The sequence below is a fragment of the Anopheles funestus genome, chromosome 3RL (genome assembly GCF_943734845.2).
Source record: "Anopheles funestus chromosome 3RL, idAnoFuneDA-416_04, whole genome shotgun sequence".
Taxonomy (NCBI): Eukaryota; Metazoa; Arthropoda; class Insecta; order Diptera; family Culicidae; genus Anopheles; species Anopheles funestus.
In genome coordinates this window covers 69978862-69997786 of record NC_064599.1, presented here as the reverse complement: position 1 = coordinate 69997786, position 18925 = coordinate 69978862, and the positions used below count along the sequence as shown (strand labels likewise).

At 42.8% G+C, this 18925-nt stretch overlaps 2 protein-coding genes across 5 annotated transcripts; both read left to right on the top strand.

The window, feature by feature from the left end:
- The first annotated feature begins 1204 nt into the window (after nucleotides 1–1204).
- Nucleotides 1205–18925, top strand: LOC125771510 (uncharacterized). Of its 4 annotated transcripts, none has more exons than XM_049442194.1 (5): nucleotides 1205–1531; nucleotides 1615–2476; nucleotides 2542–3429; nucleotides 3491–4336; nucleotides 4414–5826. In XM_049442194.1, exons 1-5 carry the CDS (start codon nucleotides 1288–1290, stop codon nucleotides 5060–5062), a joined length of 3489 nt encoding a protein of 1162 aa, XP_049298151.1. In that variant the 5' UTR covers nucleotides 1205–1287; the 3' UTR covers nucleotides 5063–5826. The 4 variants fall into 4 exon arrangements, with proteins under 4 accessions (XP_049298151.1, XP_049298150.1, XP_049298153.1 ...); XM_049442193.1 differs by lacking the exon at nucleotides 4414–5826 and adding an exon at nucleotides 18181–18923 and having other exon boundaries at nucleotides 1224–1531; XM_049442192.1 differs by lacking the exons at nucleotides 1205–1531; nucleotides 1615–2476; nucleotides 2542–3429; nucleotides 3491–4336; nucleotides 4414–5826 and adding exons at nucleotides 14788–15250; nucleotides 15334–16195; nucleotides 16267–17214; nucleotides 17276–18103; nucleotides 18181–18925.
- LOC125771511 (uncharacterized) lies at nucleotides 5820–13131 on the top strand. The gene is made up of 4 exons (XM_049442197.1): nucleotides 5820–6215; nucleotides 6302–7160; nucleotides 7227–8135; nucleotides 12092–13131. Exons 1-4 carry the CDS (start codon nucleotides 5972–5974, stop codon nucleotides 12969–12971), a joined length of 2892 nt encoding a protein of 963 aa, XP_049298154.1. The 5' UTR covers nucleotides 5820–5971; the 3' UTR covers nucleotides 12972–13131.

The window sequence follows — 18925 nt, the reverse complement described above, 5'->3', positions numbered from 1 at the left end:
TCATACCTATTTAAAGAGAGTATATTTAATCTCTGTAAGTAGGATAAAATGGAGCAATTCGTATTCTAAGAAATCTATGAACTTAGGGAGTCATAGAAATATTTGTGATATGGCCAAAAATAAGACGGACTATTTTCAACAGTAACTGACCTACCGTGTAGTATGTAGTCAATGTGTGAAACACCTTCAGTGACATAGGAGGCGATCGATAACGATACTTCTTTGATAAATTTTGTCTTCGTGTCGTGATGGGCAATCACTTAAGAATGCCGGCCATGTTACATCTTCTGGACATCGTCCTTTTATACGCGGTAAACAAGAATCGACAATTGATTCATTGAACAGCTACATAAAGATATGTTATTCAAGTTGAAAAGTTATAGTTCAAAGGTCACATCATCTCTAAAAGGACTTAAACCATCATGTATGGCCTGAAATAACATTGGAATGAGTTTCTTGCCAGAGTCGCAATTCGCAATGCACCATCAGTGTGAGATCTTACAATAATCTTGCTTGTCCGGTTCCGTGCAAATTGAGACTTTGAAGTTTTTGTTCACTCAACTTCAGTTGAGGTACAACTTCCTACTGAGTTACTACGTGGTGCAAATATTTGATGGCAAACCTCCAAAATGTGCTTCAAACTGCGTGCCGTTGGCGCATAGAACTTAATCTTCTACCGAAACCAGTTTAGGTAGAAGATCCACAGAAATATACATATGTGTGTGCAGCACAACTATCATTGAGCACGTGCTGACAATCCGTGACTTGTATAGTACGTCATCAAAAGATTAATAAAATCAGTCTTTCACTGTGTGTGTGTGACAATGTTTGACTTATTTCTTTGCCTTTTTCTTTCCCTCTATTAAAATCTCGAACAGCATGAAATTGAACTCACCCTGACTTAATGTTGAGCGATAACGTGTTTATACTGTTATTGGGAGATCCCAAATAAATTTAACTGACGTAACGGACAACGGAAGGTAGATGACAGAAAAAAGAGAATAAAAAAATCATTATCAAAATCAGGTTCAAGGTCCTCAAACTGGTTTGCCAGGTATCAACTGATCCAGGCGTAACAAATCGAAAGTATCAGAAATCTTGTTATATTTGGCACCAGAAACCTGTTTGAAATCCACATGGTATTGGGTTTTCCAATATTTTACTGAAGCACGGCTAACGACGATCATTCGCAGTTTGACAGTGGTAAAGTCAAGACGTCCGGATCGAAATTAGAAGCTCTCCGTGAATGGCAGTTCGGTAGTGCCTTAAGCTTGTGTGTAGTACATCATGCGTTATCAACTGCGATGGTTCATTCTGCTGTCCACTGTATTGTGCACGATGGGCGAAACAGTGGGTGTTAATCGTTTAGTGTGTGGAAGGCGTAAGGTAAGATCTGTTTACCTCATCCACAATGGTATTGATGCGAGAGCCGGGCACTGGCCATGGCATGCGACCATTTTTCAACGAAAGAACGGTGAAGAAGACTACAGCTGTGGAGGAACCATCATTGATGAGGATACAATTCTTACATGTAAGTAAAGACCTAGTAACAGGATACTGGCTACGGTTGATCACCAAGATTGTCGATGTATTTTTTGTGCTTTTCGTTTATAGCTGCTCATTGCGTTGTAGTGTCCAATAAAGCAATTCCAGCAAATCAAATCTCAGTGCATGTGGGTCGTATGCAGCTAAAAGAATCAAACCAATATACACAGGTCCACAACGTGCGAGAAATCATACCACATCCTGGATTCAAATCAAGAAGATTTGTGCACGATATCGCACTGATCAAGCTTGCCACAAACATTACGATGACAAAGTTCGTTCAACCAGTTTGTCTATGGACGATGGACAACGAGCAGGAGTTGATCGTGGGCAAGAACGGTACAGTGCTCGGGTTTGGCCTAACTGAGCAAGATGTTGTGGCGGAACACCTGAAACAGGCACTGGTTGGTGTAGTGGACACATTGACCTGTATCGAAAACGATCGGGCAGCATTCGGAACACAGCTCACGCAGGAGATGTTCTGCGCTGGTGGAGCGGAGGGAGTCAGCGCGTGCAATGGCGATAGTGGCGGAGGTTTATTTTTAGAAATCGATGGCAAATGGTTCGTACGGGGCATAGTCTCGTTTATACCAACACACAGAAAGACAGGCCTGTGCGACACATCGAAGTACACAGTTTTTACCGATGTGGCGAAGTATATGGAATGGATCGAGCAGTACATTAACCGAAACGTGTTGGTGTTTGACACGGATGACTACGATGTGGATTATGAGGAGAAGCTTCCGCTGTTTAACTTGAGCACGTGTGGCATAAGCTCTACCACCTTTTGGGCTGACGAGTCACGATCGACGTTACCTTGGTTGGGGAATGTCATTGTGTATCCTACAACTTTCGCTAAGTGCATCGTTACTCTTGTGAGCGAATGGTACGCTATTGGTCCTGCGAGTTGCCTGGAGAATGCTGGAAGCGAGTAAGTATGACGGGTTACAGTACTGTGAGCAAAGCAGATATTAACAATACTACGTTTAATTGAAGGCTTCGTGTAAGATTAGGTGATTATCAGCATTCACCAGAGAGCAAGTGTTTCGATCGCAATGGAACGACGGTGTGTTCCACCCCATCGCAAACTCTACAAATCCATAGAATAATCATCCATCCAAGGTACAGCAGAAAACAATTCACAGACAACATAGCGCTGATTGAGCTACTAACTCCTGTGGACACAACGCAGCCGAATGCGAAACCCATCTGTGTGCCGATTGTAAAAGAGCTTTACACGAACCAAACGGCGAACCTATCGGTTGTCAGTTATTCATCGAACAATCGATCATTCGAAAGTAAACCCATAAACTATGTGAACGCCTCATACTGTGCAAGTGTTTACTCGGAAAAAGGATTGAAACTCAGCTTGGAAGAGAAGCGAATTTGTGGAACATTGTCAGCCGAAGATGCAGTGGACTGTACTGCACTTAAGGCAGGTGTGGCTTTGCAGGAGTTGGTTACTTTCGGTACAAGCGAACGATATGTTCTTCGTGGATTGGATGGGTTCGGGCTTTCTTGTGGAGAAGATTTACCACCGACTGTTTACATTAATTTGTACGCTTACCTCGATTGGATGCTCCATAGCATGAGATCCAATGAGCTGGATGAGTCGGCCTTCGATTCCGCCATCGAGTCAAAATGGAAGAAACTACAACAGCAAGAAGGTAAAGAAAAGCTGCGTATCTTCGATATGGAGTCTTGTGGTGAGAGCTTAACCTTGCAAGGAAATGCTCGATCGATTACTTATATGCCTTGGATTGGTTCGCTAGAGGGAATTGAAGATGTGTTTAATACGGCGGAGAGATTACAAAGCAAAATAGTACTCATCAGCGAGTGGTATGCATTGGCACCGGCTCATATTTTCAACAAAACAGTATCTTGGTAGGTACACATACCTCGTCTCAGTATTATGACATTGCTAATCAAAAGTTTGTACTTGCAGGCGTTCAATTACTCTAGGCTATCACGATGTGCTTTTGGAGTTGCGTTGTGACATTGTGGGATGTGATCGTCCTTATCAGAAAATAGCCATCAAACAGGTTATTATTCATCCAGATTACGATGGAACGTTACATTCGAATAACATTGCCCTGATCGAGTTGCTGGAGCCCGCCAACACGACTAAACCTTTCATCAGTCCCATCTGTTTGCCGCTTATGGAAGACCTTCGCAACAGCACACCGTTGGAGTTCCGGATGTCAACCAGTCTGTTGGACAGTAGAAGGACGATCCGTTTAAGCTCACTCAACTGTCAGGCACGGCTCATCCATCGATCTTATTTCTTTTCTAGTCACGAAATTCCACTATGTGCAGATGACTACGAAAGTGGTGTTAAGCGGTTTGTAGAACATGAAGGTTCTGCACTGCAAGCACTTTTATTTTTTGCCGATCAGAAACGTTTCTTTCTTAACGGGATAAGCTTTCTGTTGAGGACTGAAAGGTCAATAAATGAACAGTTACCTTACTTTTACACGGATACAAACCTGTATCTAGACTGGATCCTGGATAATATGAACAGCAGAACAGATCGTAATATTACAAACAACGAACGGACGTCACAACCGAGCCGATTGAGTCGAACACCAGTGCGAAATGTGTCCAAGAGGAGGCTTTTCAATTTTAACACATGCGGCTTACATTCGAATGGTTCGGCAGAACCATGGATTGGTTTCGTGGAAGCTTGGGATCCTGCCTATCAGTCATATCAATCTTCGAAATGTGCTGTCACCCTTATCAGCGTTTGGTATGCCGTAGGTCCAGCGCGTTGTCTAAATCATGAAGTTGATCAGTAAGTTTTATATAATTAGAGTTAGTGTTATCAATTGCATAATCATGCTTGGTTGGATTTGCTTAATCTTATTACAGGACATTTGTTCAGTTTGGTGGTTTCGAAAGATTGGGAGAGATGGAATGTAACGCTGAGATCTGTAAACCTCCAACACAGACCATTCCGATCGAGAAGATCATTCTGCATCCTGGCTACAACACTATGAACCATGACAATAACATTGCTTTGGTGCAGCTTGTCACACCTGCCGACATTACCCAAGATAACGTAAATCCCATCTGCTTACCCGTTATAGACGAAGTACGCAGTTATGATGTATCCAGTATGAGGGTAGCTTCATTTGCTGCAGTGTTAGAGAAATCCTTAATCACGACGGAGATCGGTGATAAGTACATGGATCCTGCCGAGTGTCAAAAGCGATGGGATGGATTAGCATTGAATGTTCCGATACAGCACACAAAACTGTGTACACTTAGGCTAGAAAGTCTCGAATGTTTCAGCATAGGACAAGGTTTTCCACTTCACACGACACAAGCATTATTGGGAATAGAACGACGTTTTCTTCGCGGAGTAATGACCGAACGACCAGGAGACTGTGACACATACTATCCGCTAGTCTATACAGATGTTGATGTTTATCTTGATTGGATATTGGAGAATATGAATGCGACGTTAAATACGCAGGGACTGGCAAGTAATTTAACAGAATATTTAATATTTGTGTAGCTTGGGGGTATTTTTTAAAGTGTAATAAGTCGCGAGTAATAAATTCCGAGTTATCGATCGGAGAATCGATGTCCCGTAATTGGATTGTAAGCAACTTATATTCTTTATTCAAATGAACGATAATACGACGGTCCTTATTAGTTATGAAAAGTAAGTATATAAGTAATAATTCTACAATATAACAATTTTGGAAAAGGTCATTTAAGGTCGTCAGAGAATGCGTAGTAGATCTAAACTGAGATAGAGTGATGACGTTGATACATCCACTCCTGTGACCAGAAAGCGGTTAATGAGCGGTTTAGAGAAATCTCCTGCAGCAGGCCAAGACTGCAAGTGGTTATAGTGCAGGATAAGTTAAAAAATATGATTTATAATAGTAGTAAAAGTTTTCTGTTTTCCAATTGAATACTTTCATTCACGTTGTGTTTGTAACTAGCTTGGATGTCTACAACACAACTTGTTAGGCCGTATGTTTCTTCTGACGTCAAGGTCACAATCAAAATCCTAAATCTGCAATGACCGGTTTTAAGTTGTATAGTTCAGTTAGTCAACCAGTTCGTTATGTGTTCCAAAAATAAAATAATGGGTTTTTTCTTGGCTGATAACTGTTCATGTAGTAGTAATTAAACCTGTTCCAATATTTGTTTCTTTCTGGAAATCCTCAAATCCATACCGGAAACCAGTTTCCCAAATAAACCACCAGACTTGACCTGTCTTGGCGAACTGAAACAGAAGTCTTTGAAAAAACCTGTTTCGATTATCCAACACACAGATGAAGAACTTCACCACTTCACATCAGCAATCATTCCATGTTTAGCAGTGGTGCAGTGAAGGCGTAATCAATGCGTAAAGGTGATAAGGATTTGTAATATTTCATTGCTGAGCAGAGTGACATTAAGAAATCAAACCATGAATTGGCCACTGATAAGTGTCTTAATGCTGTCCAGTGTTTTGTGTACGTCGTCTCAATCGCTAGGGCCCAACCGTATAGCTTGTGGCAAACGTAGAGTAAAGACAATTCATCTGATACACAAAGGTGTTGACGCGAAGCCAGGCCACTGGCCATGGCATGCCGCCATCTTCCATCGTGTGCGTGGTAAGCTGGAGTATGCTTGCGGTGGATCAATCATAGACGAGGAAACTATTCTCACGGGTATGTAGAGATGCGTGTTAAAGGGGCCATCATCTGGCCAGTATATCTGCATAGGTACCAACAATTGTGTCATTTCTTATCCGAAGCCGCTCACTGTGTCTTCCTTGAGAATGGGCCTATCCCAGAGAACCGGATATTGGTGCGTGTGGGTGCTCTTCATCTAACCGAGGAGAGTGAATACGTGCAAGAACACTCGGTGGATGAGGTGATAGCCCATCCAGGGTACAACGCGAGCAGATTTATGAACGATATTGCCCTGTTGAAGCTGACCAACAACATCACAATGACGCAGTTCGTTCAGCCGGTTTGCCTGTGGACGATGGATGACGGTCAGGAGATGATCGTGGGTAAGAATGGTAGTTTGGTAGGGTTTGGACTAAACGAACAAGATGTTGTGTCTGACGAGCTGAAGCAGGCAACGATCGGTGTGGTGGACGCATTAACATGCATCAAAAGTGATCGAGTATCGTACGCTAATCAGCTTACTTCGGAGATGTTCTGTGCAGGAGGACAGCAGGGAGTTAGCGCATGCAATGGTGACAGCGGCGGAGGTTTATTCTTCAACGTGGAAGGCAAATGGTTCGTGCGTGGCATCGTTTCGTTTATTCCTTTCCGAAGAGGAACGAAGCTTTGCGATCCCACGAAGTATACTGCCTTCACCGATGTTGCAAAGTACATGGGATGGATCGAGCTATTCGTTAATCCGCGTGTGCTATTGTTTGACACTAACGAACTGGAGGTGGATTACGAAGAAAAGCTTCCTCTGTTTAACCTTAACACTTGTGGAACTCATGCCGAAACATTTGCCGCTAATGGAAAACCGACGCCTCTACCTTGGCTAGGAATGGCCGTAACGAATGTTCCGGAAATTAAGTGCTACGTCACGTTGATAAACGAATGGTATGCTGTAGGTGCAGCAAGCTGCTTCAAAGAGGGTGGCAAAGAGTAAGTAAGGACTATGATTTAATTGCACAACTTTTTGCTTGTTAATGACTAACATTTCGTTTAAAGTTTGCGCATTTTGCTAGGCGGACAGTCAGAGCTACACGAGCGGAAATGTTTCGAACGGAATGGAGTTACGGTGTGTGCCAATCCAACACAACTTCGAAATATTCAACGTGTGATCATCCATCCCAGATTTACCATTAACGCCATTAACAACGATATAGCACTGATCGAGCTTCGAGATCCCGCAGACACTACGCAGCCGAATGTGAAACCCATCTGTTTGCCAGTTACGCCGGCTCTGTACACAAATCTAACGACTAATTTGTCAGTGATGTCCTACTCCTTGGATGAAGGTCGTTACAGAGACCAGATCGTAAACTACGTGGATTTGAGGTTGTGTACAAAAGCATTCGTAACGTCAGGGCTGCCAGTAGAAGAGAAGAGCCTTTGTGTGGTAGTTCCAGATGAGGATGTCCCGAAGTGTGCTTCCATAGGTAGAGGAGCACCACTTCAGGAGCGAATTATGTTCGGTGCTGACGAGCGATACATATTACGAGGCTTAGACATACTAGGACTCACCTGCACAGGTGTAACGAGTATACTGAATGCCTATATTGATCTGTATGGTTATCTTGATTGGATGCTGTACAACATGAAACATCATGTAGCACGAAACATCGAAGCGGAAGCAGCGAATGCCACTTTAGACGAATGGATCAAGTTGCAGCACGAACCGGGCAAGGAGAAGTTGAAATTGTTCAACATGGATACCTGTGGATTAAATGTAGTTACTGCTAGTTCAACTATCATACCCTGGATCGGGACATTAAAAGCTATAAAAAATGCAACGACTCTGTTGCCTCCTCTTGGGCGGTCAGTGGTTAAAGCAGAGGAAAATGCAAGTATAGTAGTGCTTATTAGCGACCGATATGCGTTAGCTCCGGCTCATGTTTTTAGTGAAGCGGCATCTTGGTAAGTATCGTTCAATTACGGGCATTATATTCGTTGCTTGAGTGGGAGGAGCACAGCTCCAATAGAGTACGGTAGAGAGAGCAGAGTCATTAATCATTAGTCGTTAGCATTTTTTTATATAAACATGGGGCTTCTCATTGTGAGCTCCAATTCACGTAAAAAAAGTAGGCAATGTTTAGATCGATTTTTAAAACTTTGCATAACATTTAACGGGTTAAACAGCATACTAGAGATGTCCAAGTGAGTAAGAGTGAGATAATGAGTTGAAACGTTCTATTGAACGAGTTTCGTTCACTCACCACGAGGAGTTTTGGCGACTCTTTTTTCACTTACTCACTCACTGAGTGTAAGCATGTAGCCGTGGTGAGTCGAGTTGCAAAAAGAGTAAATACGTGAGTTGAAACGAAACTGTGCGAGTGAGTTAAAACAAAAATGAATTGAAACGAAACTTTTGATATACATGAGTTGAAACGGAATACATGTGTACAATACCCAAACTAGCCAAATGAATATACTTCTCGCTCTGCCTAACTATCAAACCTGCATAAGCGAACAAGCGGGATAGTCTGATCGGCAAAGACATGAAACGGAATCCGCCTCTGCTTAGGAAATTTTCGAAATTTTAGATTTTTTTTTGAATTTTTCTATTATTTTTCAATCTTTTTTTATTTAAAGCATTATTTGAGTGAAAAGAAACTTATTTCAACCAATTCGCATTAAAATAAATCAATTTATCAGCCTTAGGAACAGTGGCTCAAACTTCTCGGAGGCCTTCACCACCGACTCTGGCCATTCTCCCAAGTCGGGTGGTTTCCCGTGAGCGTGCGTAACATACCCCAGTCATGCAAAAGCGAGTTCATGCGGTCGGTATTCTTTTGTTCTCATGGTCGGTAACGAGCCCGTATGGAATCCACCGCGGAGTCCCGCAGGAAGACATTTACCGACCTCACGCACACACTCAAACCGGGTTGGTATATAAAGCCCCGCGTAGCCACGCCCGCTTCAGTCGCCCGCGAGCGTTCGTAGCGTGAGGACCTACGCCGGATTTTAGCAAAAAAATGAATGAATTCCAGAAAATAAAAACGCCAGGGGGGTTCCTCAAATTCACTCTCTCGTGAGAGCGTGAGAGAATCTTTTTTCCCCATACAACTTCCTTGGAGCTTTTGCTGAAATGATAGAGAACATTGGATTAGAAATTGGTGTAGAAGAAAGTCATGCTTACATTTGCGCCATCCGACCAGTCGTCGAGGGGGTACGTTGTGTACCGTATATAAATGAAGCTGAATGGGAATGGATTTCACTGCACGTATGATGCAAAAAATAATTCTTTCGTGCTTTTAGATATTTTTGGGGGAAAATATTGCATGACAGGTTTGTTTCCTACCATACCAATTTGTTCCGCTAAAAAATATTAGACGCTGTTTGGACCTTTTTAACTACCCTTAAGGTGTGGTTTTATGGAAAATTTCTTTAAACACACATAAATACAAGGTAGCTGCTACACGTGCTAATTTTTTCCCATGAGCATTCACACAGACGACAGGTAACTAGCACTGTTCGTTGTCGCTACGCGCCTATGCATGCCGAAGGTGTTACTGGTTCTTGTAGGCAGGTAATGAACACAGGATGCTATGTAGGTGCGACTAGGGGAAACCGAATAACTCTGACAAGAATTGAGTCATACCACAAAGCCTTGCTTGGCCAAGAAATGGTTACCGGCTAAACACCGACTCGCGTACCAGTTATGCGTTCGGGTACATAGGTAAAGAATATGAATGTAACAGGATGCGTCGATTAGGTGTCGAACGATGGGACTACAGGCAGTGAACGATCAATTTAAAAGCTGTTCAGAAGTCCAAAATTTTTCATAACAGTTGTTCATAAGTAGGTCAACACTGTCCTTTACACTTTTATCCAAATCGTATGTTTGAATGAATTTAAAAATTAAATTTGTGACGCTAAAGCAATCCCCGATATATTTAATCAAAATAACATGGTTAATCATTTGTATAAAAATCTATAAAAATCTTTGAAAGATGCAAAATGTTATTCTTTACAACTTTGTAGAACACCATTTTTGTCTAGCTCTTCAACTTTTTTAGTTATTCGATAAAAACCAAAGCCAGTACGTTACGGGCGGCCACGAGGAAATAGCTGAAGCAAGGCATAGAATTGTAGCGAAAAATACCTCGTTTTTGTCATTGAAATATAATACTATTTTATTTAAATATCTCACGGGAAAATCTTGCAACTATTAGCCCAAAGTGTGGCCAACATATTGTAATCGGTGGTTTGTAAATAAATAATAATTTTGATACAAATAAATGAAGAAAACTGAACGCGCTTTTGCACGCTGCGCTACGACCATCGCGACCAAAACACCGTCCACTGCGAGCGGTCTTGCAGCTTTCCACATGGACTCATTCACCGGCATTAAACATTCACCCACAAGGATCGTGCAAGCGCCCGTACACTGCGAGGGCTAGCGTTGCTTTCCACATGGACGCCGTGAGGATTCCATATGGATTCCGACAGGATTCCACATGGACTCGAAAGCTTCCATATTCATCCGCCAGGATCGTGCATGCGCCCGTACGCTGCGAGCAATCCCGATGCGTTCCACATGGATTCCACATCGACCCGTGTCACGCCCCTAGGATCGTGCAGGCGCTCGTACGCTGTGTGCATACATGGTTTCTTTGAATGTGTTAGTGTGTATCGACGCGCGATCCCAACACGCATTCTCGCTTTAGCAGGATGATCGTTAGTTAGGTAGAGGGAGAAAGGGCTAATTGGGATCGACAGCGTACCGTGTATATGCGTATGTGCACGTTTTTTATCTCACTTCGCCTGTAGGCCAGAACATAGCGGCAATAGTATTTATTAGCAGGCGTGGTTGAATTGCACATTGGGTTCCACATCGACCCGTGTCACGCCCCTAGGATCGTGCAGGCGCTCGTACGCTGTGTGCATACATGGTTTCTTTGAATGTGTTAGTGTGTATCGACGCGCGATCCCAACACGCATTCTCGCTTTAGCAGGATGATCGTTAGTTAGGTAGAGGGAGAAAGGGCTAATTGGGATCGACAGCGTACCGTGTATATGCGTATGTGCACGTTTTTTATCTCACTTCGCCTGTAGGCCAGAACATAGCGGCAATAGTATTTATTAGCAGGCGTGGTTGAATTGCACATTGGGACTAGAGCGCGGAGACGACAGCATGTCCCTTCCCCCATAACACCTCGCTATATCAACCTGGGAGAATGAGGACTGCGCACATCGTGTGTTTTTAGTCGGTAAAAATCCGGCATGCGGTTTCGCCCGTATCTTTGGAAGATTTCATACGATGTAAAAAAAAAAAAAAATTCGGGGCCCCCTGTGTCTGCTTAATTTGCGTAGTGGATGATCCGTCTCTGAGTAAGATAATAAATATCCAAAAAGTATCCCGTTTCATGTCCTTCAGACTAGCCCGCTTGTTCGCTTATGCAGGTTTGATAGTTAGACAGAGCGAGCAGTATATTCATTTGGCTAGTTTGGGTATTGTACACATGTATTCCGTTTCAACTCATGTGCATCAAACTTTTCGTTTCAACTCACATATTTAATCTTTTTGCAACTCGACTCACCACGGCTACATGCTTACACTGATGAGTGAGTAAAATGACCGAACCTAATCTTATACGTTTATGCCGGATTTTTTTATGACTCCAAAATGAGTCGTTAAACGAGCTGACTCCTAATTACGACTCATTCACCCTGAGTTAACTCACTAAAAACAGTTGTTATACCATACTACACTTTACCCTCGACGTGCCAAGATATCAACGATATCTCGAGAAGTCAAAAACTCCGTATGCACAAGAATTTAACAGAACTATTTAAATTAGAGCATTTATTCTAACGCCATTTTCCGTTATTTCAACGGAAGTAATTATTGTTTGGTTTAATAATTTCAGGCGATCCATTATTATAGGCAACACAGCTTACGATCCGCTAGTAGAAATTGGATGTGTGTTTCAAAAATGTGATCCTGCGTACCAGGAGGTGCAAATAAAAAATATTACTATACATCCAGGCTACAACTCAACTACAAATATGCATAATCTCGCTCTAATTGAGCTCCTAGAGTCAGCCAACACTACAAAACAATTCATCAGTCCCATCTGTATGCCTCTGACGGAGAAACTTCGCAATAGTACACCATTTGAATTGATAGTGCCGTTGTATATTTATCAACAGCAAAGTAGTGCATTGTTACCTCTTGATCTATTGAACTGCCAGGAACGATTCGCACAGGAGAGTTACTTAGTGACGTTGACCGATCATTTGCGCTGTGCCGTGTTGGATAAAGACTATGGTGAAGCAGCAACGGTGAAATCGGGCGCTCCATTACAAACATTGTTGCAGATTGGAGAGAAGCAGCATTACTTTCTTGGGGGTATAAACAGCTTCAAAGACTTGGTTAACTACCACAATCCCAACTATCCGTATCTGTTCACGGACATCAATCCGTATCTCGATTGGATTCTGGAAAACATGCAGCTTCATGATCGTGATACTCCGTCTACCAATCTCCAATCATCGGAATTGATCCGTGTGGATCGTATGCCAGTGCGGAAAACATCGAAAGGAAGACTTTTCAATTTTAACACATGTGGCATATACACAAAAAGTACGACGCCGGACGCAGTCTATGAAACAGAGCCTTGGGCAGGATTCGTACAAGCCTGGAACCCAATGTACAATTTCACTAGCTTTGACAGATGTGCCGTGGTGCTGATTAGCGAGTGGTACGCTGTGGGAATCGCGAGTTGCTTACAGCAAGAAAAAAAGTAAGTATCGCACGAGATTTCAAGTTTGCAGTACTTATGTGATCTTTTGTTGCAGACTATTCGTTCAGTTTGGCGGATACATTAATCCAACCGACGAGAATGGTTACGAATATGACGGAATGAAGTTTTCCCGACCGGCAACCCACACGGTACCAATAGAAAAGATCATCGTTCATCCACACTATAGCAGGGCAAGTTATGCCAACGATATTGCACTGGTACAGCTTGCAACACCGGCCGATATCTCACAAAACCACGTAAAACCCATCTGTTTGCCAATCATAGACGAGATACGTAGTTATGACGCATCAAGTATGGCAACAGTAACTTTTGGTATGTTGACGGGTTCCTTCGAAACGACAAAGGTCGATCACAGATATATCAATACGACCGAATGTCAAAGGCGCTGGGATGGATTAGCGTTGAATTTTGAGATACAGCATACGAAACAGTGTAGCTTGTTGCTGCATGATCCTGAGAGTCCATGTTCCAGTATTTTGGCTTTGCCAGGCTTTGCACTCCACACAACGCAAGACCTGCGGGGGTCAAAGCGTCACTTTATACGCGGTTTGCTTGTAATGGAACCCAGACTCTGTAGCTCTTACTTTCCTGCGATCTATACTGATGTAGATGCTTATCTTGACTGGATATTGGAAAACATGGATGAGAAATTAAACACATTCGGTCAAACATATGACTTAACGGAACGGTTGATTTTCGTTTAAATGCAATGTGAAGTATGCACTATTATTAAGAATGTTAGAAAGATAGAAAGTATGTAGTCGACGCAATAACAGTGTACAATATAAGGTGAGATGAAAAAAAACTGTAACGAACTTTATACTGCTCTTAAAGGACTCCGAATATGAATGTGCCATTCGAAAAATCTTGAAAAAATGAGCTAGGACTAAAGCCATTGAAGTTCCAAAAGGTGCATGATCTTACTGATGTACAAAAAAAGGCTCACAAGAGCCTAAGAGTTGCTTCGCTTGTCCGAAAGTGGTGAAATGGCGAATTTGGATTTCTCCGATGGTAAATCATTCGTTAAAAAGCAGTTTCTTAACAAAAAAAGATCGTGTTTGTTTGCCAAAGGGATGAAAATTTGCAACTTCCGTTGGCCACCAGAACACAAAAGCCGCTATAACTGTTGATGATTGGTCGCCGCTTGTATTCATCGACCGTGGGGTCAAAATATATGCGCAAATCTTTCGAGAAAATATTTTGGAGGGAGTTGGACACGCCAACATTTCGGCCGCAGACCTTGGACATTCCAACAGGACTCAGCACCATCGCACTCACCACAGATCACCCAAGAATGGTTATGAAATGGGGTCCCTCATTGTGTCGATCACCTCATGCAAAGGCTTCGTCGAGTATGGGCCAAAACATCGCATTGCCACTTTTGGGCAGAATGTTTTCGCTCTATAAAATTTAAAAAAATATATATAAAGTTTTACTTTATTGCAGTTATTCCATCCCACCTTGTAGTTAAGTGAAGTGGCAAACTTATTGAATTTCTGGGAGCGACAATTGATAAGGTTAGCTAAGATTTCATTACTCAACAGAGTTGTATTGTGCAATCGTACCATGAGTGACGCGGATAAGTGTCCTACCCATATAGCAAAAAAGCTCTTTTTTGTAACAATATGTGTAACAACGCACGAATACTGTCGAGTGTGTTGAGTACGATTCCTGCGGGATCAGAGGCGGCATGCTAAAACAGAGAGAAATTCAGCTGTTTTGCCCGCAAGGCGCTTAATGGTAAACGTAGAGCAAAGATAATTCATCTCTTCGTCGGTAGCGTTTGAGAGCGTTTGGATGCATAATCTTTCGATGATTACAAAACCTACATAGTATAGACAAATCTGAAATAAGAGGAGTAGTGTAACATATAAATGAATAAGTTGTGTCGAATTTCGACAGTAGTGATACTGGTTCGAATATAGTCGGGCGTTAGCAGTTCGGTAGTGGTAAAAACGGTTTGGACGGTGATGTCCAAGTGAAAAATTACTCTGCATAAAACATCTCAGTGGCAAATCATGCGTTATCAACTGCGATTGTTCATTCTGCTGTCCACTGTATTGTGCACGATGGGCGAAACAGTGGGGGTCAATCGTTTAATGTGTGGAAGACGTAAGGTGAGATCCATTTACCTCATCCACAATGGTATTGATGCGAGAGCCGGGCACTGGCCATGGCATGCGACCATTTTTCAACGAAAGAACGGTGAAGAAGACTACAGCTGTGGAGGAACCATCATTGATGAGGATACAATTCTTACATGTAAGTAAAGACCTAGTAACAGGATACTGGCTACGGTTGATCACCATGATTGTCGATGTATTTTTTGTGCTTTTCGTTTATAGCTGCTCATTGCGTTGTAGTGTCCAATAAAGCAATCCCAGCAAATCAAATCTCAGTGCATGTGGGTCGTATGCAGCTAAAAGAATCAAACCAATATACACAGGTCCACAACGTGCGAGAAATCATACCGCATCCTGGATTCAAATCAAGAAGATTTGTGCACGATATTGCACTGATCAAGCTTGCCACAAACATCACGATGACAAAGTTCGTTCAACCAGTTTGTCTGTGGACGATGGACAACGATCAGGAGTTGATCGTGGGCAAGAACGGTACAGTGCTCGGGTTTGGCCTAACTGAGCAAGATGTTGTGGCGGAACACCTGAAACAGGCACTGGTTGGTGTAGTGGACACATTGACCTGTATCGCAAACGATCGGGCAGCATTCGGAACACAGCTCACGCAGGAGATGTTCTGCGCTGGTGGAGCGGAGGGAGTCAGCGCGTGCAATGGCGATAGTGGCGGAGGTTTATTTTTAGAAATCGATGGCAAATGGTTCGTACGGGGCATAGTCTCGTTTATACCAACACACAGAAAGACAGGCCTGTGCGACACATCGAAGTACACAGTTTTTACCGATGTGGCGAAGTATATGGAATGGATCGAGCAGTACATTAACCCAAACGTGTTGGTGTTTGACACGGATGACTACGATGTGGATTATGAGGAGAAGCTTCCGCTGTTTAACTTGAGCACGTGTGGCATAAGCTCTACCACCTTTTGGGCTGACGAGTCACGATCGACGTTACCTTGGTTGGGGAATGTCATTGTGTATCCTACAACGTTCGCCAAGTGCATCGTTACTCTTGTGAGCGAATGGTACGCTATTGGTCCTGCGAGTTGCTTGGAGAATGCTGGAAGCGAGTAAGTATGATGGGTTATAGTACGGTGAGCAAAGCGGATATTAACGTCAACAATACTACGTTTAATTGAAGGCTTCGTGTAAGATTAGGTGATTATCAGCATTCACCAGAGAGCAAGTGTTTCGATCGCAATGGAACGACGGTGTGTTCCACTCCATCGCAAACTCTACAAATCCATAGAATAATCATCCATCCAAGGTACAGCAGAAAACAATTCACAGACAACATAGCGCTGATTGAGCTACTAACTCCTGTGGACACAACGCAGCCGAATGCGAAACCCATCTGTGTGCCGATTGTAAAAGAGCTTTACACGAACCAAACGGCGAACCTATCGGTTGTCAGTTATTCATCGAACAATCGATCATTCGAAAGTAAAGCCATAAACTATGTGAACGCCTCATACTGTGCAAGTGTTTACTCGGAAAAAGGATTGAAACTCAGCTTGGAAGAGAAGCGAATTTGTGGAACATTGTCAGCCGAAGATGCAGTGGACTGTACTGCACTTAAGGCAGGTGTGGCTTTGCAGGAGTTGGTTACTTTCGGTACGAGCGAACGATATGTTCTTCGTGGATTGGATGGGTTCGGGCTTTCTTGTGGAGAAGATTTACCACCGACTGTTTACATTAATTTGTATGCTTACCTCGATTGGATGCTCCATAGCATGAGATCCAATAAGATAGATGAGTCGGCCGTCGATTCACCCATAGAATCGAAATGGAAGAAACTACAACAGCAGAAGGGTAGCGAAAAATTGCGAATGTTTCATATGGATTCTTGCGGTGAGGGCTACGATGCACAATACATCGAGTCGTCTCATATTGCTATTAAGGGTCCGTTGGAGGAAAATCAAGATATATTTGAAAATAATCCGAAGTTGACTGCTTTCATGCCTTGGATTGGAAGGCTAAATGTTGGGAGCGGTTCCCCAAGCTTTACTTCTCAACGTAAAAACATAGTACTCATAAGCGAGTGGTATGCATTGGCTCCAGCTCATATATTCGACGAAAAAGTGGGATGGTAGGTACACATACCTCGTCTCTATATTATGACATTGCTAATCAAAAGTATGTACTTGCAGGAGTTCAATTACTCTAGGCAATTTCGATGAGCGGTGTGACGTTTTGGGTGGATGCGATCCTCCTTATCAGAAGATAACAATCAAACAGATTATTATTCATCCAAAATACAACGGAATAAAACATTTGAATAACATTGCCTTGATTGAGTTGCTGGAACCTGCAAATATGACAAACCCCTTCATCAGTCCTATCTGTTTGCCGCTTATGGAAGAGCTTCGCAACAGCACACCGTTGGAGTACGTTCTGTCAACCACTACTTGGACCACTTCAAGGGTGGTGCCTTTGAGCCCACTCAACTGTCAGGCACGGCTCATCCATGCGGGACGATTAGCTTTCAACCGCAAAATTCCATTATGTGTAGATGCCTATAGTAGAGGCGTTAAACGGCTTGTAGCCAACGAAGGTTCTGCACTGCAGACACTTTTATTTTTTGCCGATCACAAACGATTCTTTCTTAACGGGATAAGCTTTCTGTTGGGGTCAGCATATGAACAGTTACCTTACTTTTACACGGATACAAACCTGTATCTAGACTGGATCTTGGATAATATGAATAGCAGAACAGATCGTAATATTACAGTCAACGAACGGACGTCCCAACCAAGCCGATTGAGTCGTACACCAGTGCGAAATGTGTCCAAGAGAAGACTTTTCAATTTTAACACATGCGGCTTACATTCGAATGGTTCGGCAGAACCATGGATTGGTTTCGTGGAAGCTTGGGATCCTGCCTATCAGACATATCAATCTACGGATTGTTCTGTCACCCTTATCAGCGTTTGGTATGCCGTGGGTCCAGCGCGTTGTCTAAATCATGAAGTTGATCAGTAAGTTTTGTATAATTAGAGTTAGTGTTATCAATTGCATAATCATGCTTGGTTGGATTTGCTTAATCTTATTACAGGACATTTGTTCAGTTTGGTGGTTACGAAAGATTGGGAGAGATGGAATGTAACGGTGAGATCTGTAAACCTCCAACACAGACCATTCCGATCGAGAAGATCATTCTGCATCCTGGCTACAACACTATGAACCATGACAATAACATTGCTTTGGTGCAGCTTGCCACACCTGCCGACATTACGCAAGATAACGTAAATCCCATCTGCTTACCCGTTATAGACGAAGTACGCAGTTATGATGTATCCAGCATGAGGGTAGCTTCATTTGCTGCAGTGTTAGAGAATGATGATGATGATGATGAGAAATCCTTGATCACCACGGAGATCGGTGATAAGTACTTGGATCCTGCCGAGTGTCAAAAGCGATGGGATGGATTAGCATTGAATGTTCCGATACAGCACACAAAACTGTGTACACTTAGGCTAGAAAGTCTCGAATGTTTCAGCATAGGACAAGGCTTTCCACTTCACACGACACAAGCATTATTGGGAATAGAACGACGTTTTCTTCGCGGAGTAATGACCGAACGACCAGGAGGCTGTGACACATACTATCCGCTAGTCTATACAGATGTTGATGTTTATCTTGATTGGATACTGGAGAATATGAATGCGACGTTAAATACGCAGGGACTGGCAAGTAATTTAACAGAATATCTTATATTTGTGTAGCTTGGGGCTATTTTTTAAAGTGTAATAAGTCGCGAGTAATAAATTCCAAGTTATCGATCGGAGAATCGATGTCCC